At 39.0% G+C, this 12,586-nt stretch overlaps 1 protein-coding gene across 3 annotated transcripts in view; it reads right to left on the reverse strand.

Annotated features, from left to right (window-relative positions):
- Positions 1–12,586, reverse strand: part of Lrriq1 (leucine rich repeats and IQ motif containing 1) — a 211,703-nt gene that overhangs the window by 172,132 nt on the left and 26,985 nt on the right. For all 3 annotated transcript variants that reach the window (XM_060377971.1, XM_060377970.1, XM_060377972.1), the window contains exons 10-11: positions 3,633–3,826; positions 298–425 (exon numbers count right to left, since the gene is read on the reverse strand). In XM_060377971.1, coding sequence (XP_060233954.1) covers positions 298–425; positions 3,633–3,826 — 322 coding nt within the window. The remainder of the gene's footprint in view (positions 1–297; positions 426–3,632; positions 3,827–12,586) is intronic.

Here is a 12,586-nt window from a genome sequence, read left to right on the forward strand (position 1 = left end):
GCTATAAAACAATACTATATATTCATGCAGGTTGAAAGTACTTATATGGGTTCACTTGAAGGCACTTACTTCAAATTCAAACAATGTCCTGCTAAATTTAAGTCAGCTTTCCTAAATTAGAGCTGATTAAAAACCTAAAGGGAAAAAACCTAAAGATTTTAAATATATATTCAGTTTATTTTGATGAATTCTGCTTTCGTTGCAGGAATCCAATTTTTTCTAGTGGTTTATGTACATCACACAATAATTTTTACATGACTTATTTGAATGTATTGCTAAAATAAAATTTATTTTCACCTGTTTTGAGAGATACTTAGATCTTGTAGTAAAGGCAGCCAACAGGAAGAAAGTTCTTCAATGCTTGAGATACTGTTGTCATCCAAGTGCAGTTCTCTAAGCAGAACATGATTTCTTAAGGATGGAGGCTACAATTAAATATATTCTGTTACTCGATAGCAGTCAAAATGTTTTGTAACCAAATCAAAAATATAGATTCTACCAAAGCTTATAATATATACATCCCTCTAAACAATAAACCAAAATTCAAAGTGTATTGTCATGAGTCTTTCAGTATGGATGACATATCTCCAAATTAACTTTATTATTTTTGATAAGCTTTGTAAAAGAAGTTTCATGACAGAATTCAATTTAATTTCAATAGTAGGTAATTGTGGTTCAATTTATGACATAAGTAAAACAGAAATATTATGATATGCTACTTTTGAGTACTCTGAGAATCTTGTGTTAAACAAGATTTATAAGACATAGATATTTGGGTGTTTTACTAAATGAATAAAAAGAAAATAATGAAAAGGGGCCTATGAGTGGGGGAAATATTTAAGAGAGAGTAGAATAATGTAAGAACACAAGTATGAAAGGAAATAACCTTTCAATAAAAGTGATGATGTGCAGAAAATAGATTATAAGGAAATCTATTCAAAAACAAAAAGTGAGGTTTTAATTTATGGTACTCTGTGGAAGTAGAAAAAGCAGCTCCCAGAAGCCACAGGTTGTTAGATGAAAATCTCATTTCAGCAGGGCTCTTTCTTTCATTCTAAACAATGTGGGCAATTGCCACTGCTCTTGACTGCCCACCAGAAGGGGCTGGTTAAGAACCTATTGATGAAGACACCACCTGCCTTGGTTTCATGACATAAAGAAATAAAATGAACTAGGCTGGAAGTTTCTTTCCTGTTTCGACTTTAGGATGTCGAAAAATAAGTTTTTGTTTGTTTTTGCTCTGTTTCTTAGATTTTTAAAAAATTTTCAGTTTATTGACTTTACATCCCAAGCATGCCCCTCACTCTTCCCCTTCCAATCCTCCTTCCCTTACTTCTCCGTTTCTCTCTCACATCCCCCCCAGAAAGGGAGAGCCCCCATCTTCCCATATCAACCCTCCCTAGCACATCAAGCCACATCAGGACTGAGCATATCCTCATTCCCAAAGACTAGGCAAAGCAATGCTGCCAGGAGAAAGTGATCTAAAAGCAGGCAATAGAGTCCATGCTAGAAACAGCTCCCCCACCCACTCCACTTACCAGGTGCCCCCTATTAAGACCAAACAGCCCATCAGCCACATATGTGTGAGGCGGCTATGTCCAGACCATGCATGCTTCTTACTTAGTTGATGTTGGAACTGTCATCAACCTTCATACTCACTGCACCACCTTTTGTTCAGCAATAGTCACAAATCTAATGGGATGAACCCAGTAGTTCAACAGTGGCAAATCTCTTATTGGAATAAACAACCACTTTCTGATTGAATTTGATGCCTGCTGTATAGGAGAGAATTACTCTCCGGTATTGTAAACCTGGTATAAATCCTCCTAGATGGGACGTTTCTAAGCTCTAATGTGGAAGATAGTGCTGTTATTTTGTTAGCCAATCGTGTGCCTCTCAAAAGTGCCTTCTCAATAACTAAATTTATTGTCATACAATGTTACTGCTATCAGTTTCAGAGAATCATGGTTCACCATTAGTGACTGTGGAGGCTCATAACAAATTGGAGAGAATAAAGTAGCTTTGAGTGCCCAGTCATAAACAGGACATCGATATCCCTTCCAAGGCTCCCAAAACATCTTTTTTTTTTTCAAAATAGCATTTGTATTCATTCTTTGAACTTTTCATGTATGTATATAATGTATTTTGATCATGTCTACCACTCTATATTTCTCTTCAGTTCCCTCTATGACCCCTAACATGACTATAATCCAATTTCAATTCCTGTTTTTAAAACTTAAGAACTTAGTAAATTTAATTAATTCTACTAACATATCTGTGAAAGTAGGACCATCAGTTGAGGCATGAATAACCTAGCAACAGCCACAGCCTCCTCCAAAAAGTGGCTCTCTTTTAGGAGTCATCAACTGCCAATAGAACCTTAACTAGAAATGGGATAGCATGGCCCTTCATCTCTTCATTCTGACATTTTGACTGGCTTGATCTTATATAGATCTTATGTAGGCAATCATAGCTGCTAGGGGTTAGTATGCACAATAGCCATGTCATAACCAAAAGACAGCCTTTCATCACTTCCTTAATATCCTCTAGCTCTTACCTTTTTCCAGTCTACTTTTTCTTTCTTTTTTTTTTTTCAATGCAGTTGATTCAGGCACCTTGAACAATCATCTGACCCTGGGGAAAGCCAGCCCACAGCTTAAATAGCCTCTGGGTAGCCAACCCCAGCGTGCCACGTGGGCAATGTAGATAGGTCCACATACATGGAAGCAAGCCAGATCCTCAGCCTTAGCCAAATGTGGAATTGTTCTTGACAGAGAGCACTCACCATCGGGAAGGTGGAAGGCAGAAACCAGCTCTATCTTTAAGGCACAGCATTCCGCAGCTCTCTACAGTTCCCCCTTTTTGTTTTAGACACATCAGGCAAGAGTAGAGGTCTGATCTCTGATATTAGAAATAAATTGGGACTTTGTACCGATGTTCATTTAGGTGTCATCCACCCAAAGAGCATCAGACCCGTCCGATCTTAGGAGGAGCAGAAAGAATGAGGTGGAGTGGTATGGAACACTGTCTTGAGGGCATGTCATAGGTAGCATCCTTGAACACACAGCATTTCTGCCTACCTCCACAAGGTCTCATTAAAACCAGGCTTGTCAACACCTAGTCATGGAATGGAACGTGTCGCATGGAGGCCTCTGCTCTGAAAATCTCTCTGCAGGTAATAGTGGGATTTACATGCGACTGTAAAAATAATTCTACGGCCATATTCCTGTTTACAACCCTAATGAAACTCAGGAAGTCTCTTTGTGTCCCTCTCCCTTTCTCCCCCCTCTCTCTCACACACATACAGGAAAAAAAAACATATATATATATATATATATAAACTGGTGTTGGAAGTAGACAGGAGAGAGTAATATGTTTTGTAAATACAATATAAAATATTTTATATACATGTATGGAAATACTATAATGAAACCCATGATTTCATGTAATTAATATGTGCTACCAACTGCTAAAAAGTAAAAAAGGAGATGTGGGAATAACATACAGTTGATTAATTTAAAAAGAAAGAAATATTATTCAAATTGCTTTTAAAATGTTTGTTAGACATGTAGACATTTTTGTTAAAAATATATTGCGTTATTTACACATATCAATTACTTTAAATAATTTACCTCTCTTAGGTAGTTTCCCTGTAACTTTACTATTTGGAGCAATCCACAATTTCCGATGCCATCAACCTCAGTAAGGTGATTATGAGAGCAATCCAGGTGAACGATGGTGGGTACTTCACAAAGACCTTTAGTGCTAATTAACTGATTATGGTCCACGGTTAGTTGCTGAAGATGTTTCAAAGATTCTAGACCACCTGGAAGATAAGGTCCTGATATCACATTTGTATTATACATTGTTCCTGAGACATAGTATGATGCAAACCTAGAACCCCTGCACAGATATAGCCCATGGCAGCTCAGTGTGGATGCCCTAGTAGGGGAACAGGGACTGTCTCTGATATGAAAACAGGGACTGGCTCTTTGATCACCTCCCTTAATGGGGGAGGAGCCTTACCATTCCACAGAGGAAGACAAGGAAGCCAGTCTTGAGGAGACCTGATAAACTAGGGTTAGATGGAATGGGAGGAGGTCCTCCCTATCATTGGACTGGGGGAGGGGCATAGGAGAAGAAGAGGGAGGGAAGGTGGGATTTGGAGGGGATGAAGGAGGGAGCTTCAGCTGGGATACAATGTGAACAAACTGTAATTAAAAATAAAATAAAAGTTAAAGAAAAGAAAATGGGTATAACAGATTGTGGATTGTTAGCAATGGAGAAAACTTCTCTTTCAATGACCGACAGAACCCTTTGCGTTTGCCTTTCATTATCTTTCTGCACTCTTTTCTCACACTCTCCCCTCCCTCAAAATGCAAGCCACCAGGCTCTATCCCAGGTGTGTGGTCCATGCTTCACATTCTATCAGCAGGAGACATGTTAGGTTCATCAGTCAATATCAAACTGTAAAACAAACCCTAGTTTTAATCGCTGTCAAATAAAGCATTTTAATACGTTTAAAATCTACCAAAAGATTTCAATTTAATGGGGTAAAGGCATTTTAGGCCTCAACACTGAGATATCCTTGACCTAGCCTTTGTGTGGGTTCCAATGAGAACAGCCTCTGCAGGCTCATATGTTTAAATATGTGGTTTTCAGTGGGTAGAGCTGTTTTGGAATGATTGGGAGGTATAGTCCTGGAGGAGGTGTGCTACGAAAGGTGGGCTCTAAGGTTTCAAAGCTCACACTATTCCCGGTTGGCTCTTTCTGCCTCCTGATTGTGAGTCACGTGTAAGTTCACAGCTACCTCTCCAGTGCTGTGCCTACCTGCTTGCATACAGTGAGATAATTATCCCAGACTACCAAATGAAATATGACCAAACACAACACATACCACAGTTTTTCAAAGTTTGAAAGCAACTGTCATACATTATGAAATGTGAACAAATTAAAGTAAAAGTAGCATTGCAAACACAACTCTAACCTCCCCCCGACACATACACCTAAAAAAAAAAAAAAAAAAAAAAAAACAAAAAAACAAAAAAACTTTAAAAACAACCAAACTAAATAGTTGCTGTTCAGAGAATGTTTGTGAAAATTACCAGGATATAGTGCTGATGAAACAGAAGGTATGGAGGTGAGAATTCAGATTAGCTTAGTAAAGAAGAGAGGACAATAAACAAACAAGCATCCAAGTCCACCCTAGGAAGGTCTTCTCACAGAAATGAATATTGCTGCAGCACAGCCTCACTGTGAGTCTAAGCTCAACATTATGTGTAGCCCTCCCAGTAACGCTTGCCACACTTTACCCTATATGTACCCTGTGTAAATTGGTTTTTACACAATCTTAGCGTCTTTCGTGTCTTAATCATTGTGCATTCTGATGCATGATAAGAGTGCTTATTGTAGAGTGAGTATATTTCTTTATAACCACCATAAGTCAGTTTTAAAACATTTCCTCTTCTTCAGTGAAGATTATTCATGTCTATTTAAGTGAAGGTGTCAGAGGTTTAGGAGATGCTAGTATCCTGTTGCCATCAAACGAATGGATTTTAAGGTGGAAAGAGAAGGCAAAATAGCAAATTCTTCATAGTACAGAACAGAAAGAAGTCAATGATATGTTTGGTGCATCTGATGAAGATGGAAGACTGATTTTCAAATGTAAAATGCAAGACTAACTTTAATTAATTTTTATTTATAAATATTGCTTCCTGAGAATTTCATGTACTTTAGGTAAACATTTAATATGCTATAGAAATAAACAAGGCTCATTAAAATATCATGTTAATCAGTAAACACCTGCTTGGGTATTTTGGTAATGACCAAAGAGCTCAAAGATTTCAGAGGTCAATGATAAAGGCTTAAGAAGATATCACACATCCTGAGTGATCACCACACACTACATACATGATCAAATTTCCATAGTTTCCACCGTTGTTGAGCACCTTTAGAGGTCTGAAGTCTTAGGAAAATATAAGTGCTGCCTTCAGTTAATTCAGACATTTAGAGTTAAAAGTGAACAATGGCTCACATTTTTAAAATTTATTTATTTATTATTGATTAGAGTTTAGTCACTTTGTATCCCAGCTGTACCCCCCTCCGTAAGCCCCTCCCCATCCCACTCTCCCTCTCTCTCTTCTCCTCCCATGACCCTCCCCAAGTCCACTAATAGGTGTGTCTTCCTTGCCTTCCATCTGACCCTAGCCTATCGGGACTGGCTGCATTGTCTTTTTCTGTGGCCTGGTAAGGCTGTTCTCCCCTCAGGGGGAGGTGATCAAAGAGCAGGCCACTGAGTTCATGTCAGAGACAGCCCCTGTTCCCATTACCAGGGAACCCATGTGGACACTGAACTGCCATGAGCTACATCTGTGCAGGGGTTCTAGGTTATATCCATGAATAGTCCTTGTTTGGAGTATCAGTCTCAGAAAAGACCCCTGTGCCCAGATTCTTTTTGTTTTGTTGCTCTCCTTGTGGAGCTCCTGTTCCCTTCAGATCTTTCTATCATTTATCATATCATTTTGTTTAGAAAAATAGTCATCACACAGAAACTCTTATAACTTCCAACACTTTAATACATTAAATAGCATTTAATACATTTAATAACATTCCAGATAAGCAAATGAAAATGTCCTATTTTCTTATATTCTTGATATTAATATATAACCAACAGAGCTATTTATGAGAAGTATTCAGTGTTTGTTTCACACTGTACAATGGTCCCCTATATCCAAATGAAACCTGATTTGAATGTACCAGATACAATGTCTAAGACAGAAAACTTTATTGTAAAGGTGTCTACTCTTTGCTTACCTGCCCTAGCAAGGTGGCTTTACTAGGCTACAGAGAAAGAGGATCCAGACAGTCCTGCTGAGGCCTGATGGGCTAGGGTCAGATAGTAGGGGAGGAGGACCTCCCCAGTCAGTGGACTAGGGGAGGGACATGAGGATGGAAGAGGGATGGAGGGTGGGACTGGGAGGAGTAGAGGGCGGGGGCTATAGCCTGGATACAAAGTGAATGAATTGTAATAAATAATAATAATTAAAAATATAAAAAAGACATAATATCTTGAATTGACCAAGCCATTTCTAAATTTGCATGAATAAAATATCATATTTGCAAAAATATTCAAAGGAGAAAAAGTTAAAGGAATCAAAAGAATAGAGAAAGGACATGCAAGGTACAAGCGATCTAGTCAGAAAAATGGGAAAGGGAGGCTTTTTAGGGAAAGGTGAAGGAGATAAACACAAAAGTATGAAAAACAGCAAAAAAAGTAGTAAGGATATATGAGAATTATAAGGAATAATTCTATTAATTATTTATAAAAATTATATTACATGTAAATTATATATGTATTTATACATAGAAATCACATACATATGCAGATACATGTCATTTTTCCTATCTGGGCTGACAATATTCTCTCCAAGATTTAATAGACACGTGAGAAACACCCCAATACCCAGCATGAGAAGCATTCTTTAGTTGTTGGTCAGGGGTGTTCAATAGTCTCCCCAAACACATAGTCTATTGCTTTTGCTTTTGGTTGACTGCCAAGGTTGGAAAGTATGTCCCTAGTGCTGACAACATGGATTTCAGTCATTGGGCCCAGAGTTCCCTGGTCTGAATCTGATCTGAATGGCTTCTTCTTAAATATTAGTTTTCATAATACCAACTGTTCAATGCAATCTTCCAAAGGAGCAAGCAACCAGCAGCCCTACCCATCTAGAACGCCTATGAGTCACAAGAACCACCCTGGCACTAAAATCCTAAAATATGCAGAACAGCACTTCCAAAGGATAAGTATTACATTGTTGAAGAATATAAAGTAAAACAAGAAATTAAGTCACTGTAAATCTGCAGAAATCAAATCTGTTATCTTCCAGAGAAGCATATTCTCAGGGAAAAATGTATTAATATATTCAGTTTCTGCACAGACAAGAAATGGCACTAAAACAATACCCCTACACTCCTAAAAAAAAAATTATTCTTCTCTAGTCACAATAGCAGATAGTTGTTCTTCCCTATCAAAAACAAAACAAAAAGGCACAAAATTAAAAAAAAAAAGAAAAACGCTTTCAAAAGACAGAAACAATAATAAATATAAAGGGCTACTAAAGTGTTCTTGACTTTATTACATAACGAAATTCTCTAAACGGCTCTTTTATAGCTTCCTGATCCTAGAGAGTATGCTTGAACTCAAGCAATGTTTCTCTTTCAGGTGACATTCCTGATTACAATAATTGGTGAGAGAAGACCTGTTCATTGTAGGTGACACCATTCCCTAGGCAGGGATTCCTGGATGGTTGAGTATGGAGACTTTCCTGTCACCTAAAAGAAATCCTGAAATAAATAGCAAGACTAAAGATGTGAAAGTAGCCAGGAAACTCACTAAATACAATGTTGAAGTCTGAGTTTTCTCAGCTTTTCAAAGGTGGTTATGTCCAGGGACTTTTCATCCATACCTACAGATAGCTCAGCTGAGCTCAAGAGTTTTAATTTCAACTGCCTTGCCAGGACACTGAGAAAGAGGAAGTACTCAGGCCTGATGAGACTGGATATGCTGGAGTAGGTGTTTGGAGGGAGGGAGGGTGTTTTTCTGAGGGGAAGGCCAATTCGGGGATGAGGGGGAGACGGAAAGGGTGGACCAGGAGGAGAGGAGGGAAGGGGCTAAGACTGAGATTTAAAGTGAACAAAGAACTAAATGGAAAATTAAAAAAAAAAAGGAAAAAAGAGTTTCAGTTTCAGTTCAAAGTCCTCAAGTGTTATAAATAAAGTATAGAAAGAAAAACACTGAAACAGAAGTCGGGGAACTTATACAAACTATGGATACTTGCCATAATTTTGCCATGAATCAGGCGAAAATCTAGGGTCAGCCTTTTCTCCACATGGACAAACCCCAGACAATCCCTTTTTACAACAAACCGAGGCAGTGTGTATTTCAAAAGGTGAGTTAGTGCCATCTAGTGGACTCAAGACTTCATGGCATTAATAACTCAAATAGCCTACCCCAGAAGGCCCATGAAAGACTCTACCCAGAAAGGTGGAGATGAGGGAGGGAGGGAGGGACTGGGAGGGAATGAGGGATCGGGACACGGCTGGGATACAGGGTTAATAAAATGTAACTAATAAAAAAATAAAAAATAAAAAAAATAAAAAAAAAGAAAGGTAGAAGCATTTGTTGGAACTCATAGCCAAACGTTGGGCAGAGTGCAGGAAAAAAGGGGGATGGGGAAGATAGAAAGACCTGGAGGGAACAGGAGCTCCACAAGAGAGCAACAGAACAAAAAAATCAGGGCCTAGGGGTTTTTTCTGAGACCGATGCTCCCACCGATGACCATTCATGGAGATAACCTAGAACGTCTGCACATATGTAGCCCAAGGCAGTTCAGTCTCCAAGTGGGTACACTAGCAAAGGGTACAGGGTCTGTCTCTGACATGAACTCAGAGGCTGGTTCTTTGACCACCTCCCCCGGATGGAGGAGCAGACATGCCAGGCCAAAGAGGAAGACAATGCAGCCGGTCCTGATGAGACCTGATAGACTAGGGTCATAGGGAGGGGGTGGAGGATCTCCCCTATCAGTGGACTTGGGGAGTGGAATGGGAGAGAAAAAGATGGAAAGGTGGGTTTGGGAGGGGACAAGGGGGGTGGCTACAGTTGGGGAAAAAAGTGAATTATAATAAATACTAAGGAAAAAAGAAATTTAAAAAATAGCTCAAAAACCTATTTTGGAAGAAAAGTTAATATATTTTTGTCATGTCTTTCGCAATGACTCTGAGCTTTAGGCTCAAGAGATGTGTTGCAGATGTAAGATGTTATTATATATAATCTCATAAAAACCCACCATTTTTTAAATTTTATTTTTCTCATTAGTTACATTTTGTTAATTCTGTATCCCAGCTGTATCCCTCATTCCCTCCCCAATCCCACCCTCCCTCCCTCATCTCCTCCCTGCCCCTTTCCAAATCCACTGATAGGGGAGGAGCTCCTCCCCTTTCATATGACTCCGTTTTGTCAGGTATTTTCAGGACTGGCTGCAAAGTCCTCCTCTGTGGCCTAACAGTACTGCTCCTCCCTTGGGAGGTGGGGAGGTCAAAGAACCAGTCATTGAGTTCCTGTTAGAAATAGTCCTTGTTCCTCTTACTATGGGAAACCAATTGATTACTGAGCTATCACGGGTCACATCCGAGCAGAGTTTTATACTCTCATGGTCTTTGGTTGAGTGTCCATCTCAGAAAAGACAGCCATTGAAGCAGGACAGTCTCCCCAAGCATGGTTGGCTACCATAAAAAGCTAAAATATTACGCTCAGGATGCGAGGCTAAGCACTGCACTCAGGGTCAGCCGCTTTGGACCCAGAGAAGAGCATGTCTGATTGCATGCAGGTTGATGCCCCAGGTCCCGCCTCTGAGAAAAAGGTATCGGACGGGTCTGATGCTCTTTGGGTGGATGACACCTAAATGAACATCTGTACAAAGTCCCAATTTATTTCTAATATCAGAGATCAGACCTCTACTCTTGCCTGATGTGTCTAAAACAAAAAGGGGGAACTGTAGAGAGCTGCGTAATGCCGCGCCTTAAAGATGGAGCTGGACCTGGGGCATCAACCCGCATGCAATCAGACATGCTCTTCTCTGGGTCCAAAGCGGCTGACCCTGAGTGCAGTGCTTAGCCTCGCATCCTGAGCGTATCATTTTAGCTTTTTATGGTAAAAGGTATCGGACGGGTCTGATGCTCTTTGGCTGGATGACACCTAAATGAACATCTGTACAAAGTCCCAATTTATTTCTAATATCAGAGATCAGACCTCTACTCTTGCCTGATGCGTCTAAAACAAAAAGGGGGAACTGTAGAGAGCTGCGGAATGCTATGCCTTAAAGATGGAGCTGGTTTCCGCCTTCCACCTTCCCGATGGTGAGTGCTCTCTGTCAGGAACAACTCCACATTTGGCTAAGGCCGAGGATCTGGCTTGCTTCCATGTATGTGGACCTATCTGCATTGCCCCCGTGGCACGCCTGGGTTGGCTACCCAGAGGCTATTTAAGCTGTGGGCTGGCTTTCCCCGGGGTCTGAGGATTGTTCAATGTTCCTGAATAAACTGCATTGAAAAAAAAAAAAAAAAAAAAAAAGATGGAGCTGGTTTCCGCCTTCCACCTTCCTGATGGTGAATGCTCTCTGTCAGGAACAACTCTACATTTGGCTAAGGCTGAGGATCTGGCTTGCTTCCATGTATGTGGACCTATCTGCATTACCCACGTGACATGCTGGGGCTGGTTACCCAGAGGCTATTTAAGCTGTGGGCTGGCTTTCCCCAGGGTCAGATGATTGTTCAAGGTTCCTGAATAAACTGCATTGAAAAAAAAAAAGACCCTGTGCCCAGATATGTTTGGTCCTTGTGGAGCTCCTATCCTTTCCACATCAAACTCCCCTTCTTTCATATGATTCCCTGCCCTCTGCTGAGGGTTTGAAAACCCACCAATTTTAAAAGAAGGTAATAGAGTAAATTCCAAATATGAAATCCTGTAAACATCATTTGTCAGCAGAGTAATTTCAACTGGCCTCCTCCAGTATCTGGGACTTGATTTTCTCAAGTGCATGTAGGAAAAGAAAATTCATTTGTACCTACTTCATAGTATCAACATGAGCAGCAAGTGAACTGAACATGACTAAATTGTTTAGGCAAAGGCTCCCTATTTCTCTTACATTAAAATATGTTTTTCTGTAAATGAGACCTAGAAACCTTTCTTTTTTGTAAAACACAAAGTTTTTTTTTAATGTTTCTGTTGAAGTACGTTAAGAACCAAGATGAAAATAAAAAAAATTTGAATATTCGATTATAAATTACCTGGTTTTCATTAGCATTACCTATTTTTAAAGGAAGACAATTCCAAGACAACTCAAAGATTCTCTGTAAGACAATTTTTGAAACTTTAAGGATCAGTCACAAACTTTCACTCCAGAAATATTTCTCCATCTCACAAATTGAAAACAAAAGTTTTGCCAATTTTAGGCAAAAGGAGACACCAATTATACAAATCATACGAAAACATCTCATTTAACTGCAGGCCAACCAATTTAAACTTACGAATAGAAAATTCAAGAAAAAGAAAACACAATTTAAATAATAAAAGAAAAAGCAAATGACTAGTGTGATAAAAATTTGTCTGCTTTTGTTAAATATTCACAAATAACTCCAGATTGTGTCAAATTCCAATTCAATGGAAATGTCTTTACAAACAGTCCCAAGTGTTCCTAGTGATATAAAAACATAAACAGTGTATTTTATATCACTATACAATTTGTACAAAAGCACTTACTCCAAAAAATGTGCTTACATACTCACTTCATTGACTAAAATAATATGTACTTTGTTATGCAGAAATCTTATCACTGCCATTCAATTCACAATCAAATGTATATTTCAAGTATGATAGTGAAAAAAGTATGTTATCATAGCTACTACATGTAAATACACTTAAATATAAAATTCAATAATGATAAAAAATCTGCTTTGTCACTTGAATTTACCATTACTTTTTAAGAAGTACCTCATATTTTGAAATTAATCTAAGCACTTTGTAGTGTTT

This window comes from Meriones unguiculatus, chromosome 2, assembly GCF_030254825.1.
Source record: "Meriones unguiculatus strain TT.TT164.6M chromosome 2, Bangor_MerUng_6.1, whole genome shotgun sequence".
In the NCBI taxonomy this organism is placed as follows: Eukaryota; Metazoa; Chordata; class Mammalia; order Rodentia; family Muridae; genus Meriones; species Meriones unguiculatus.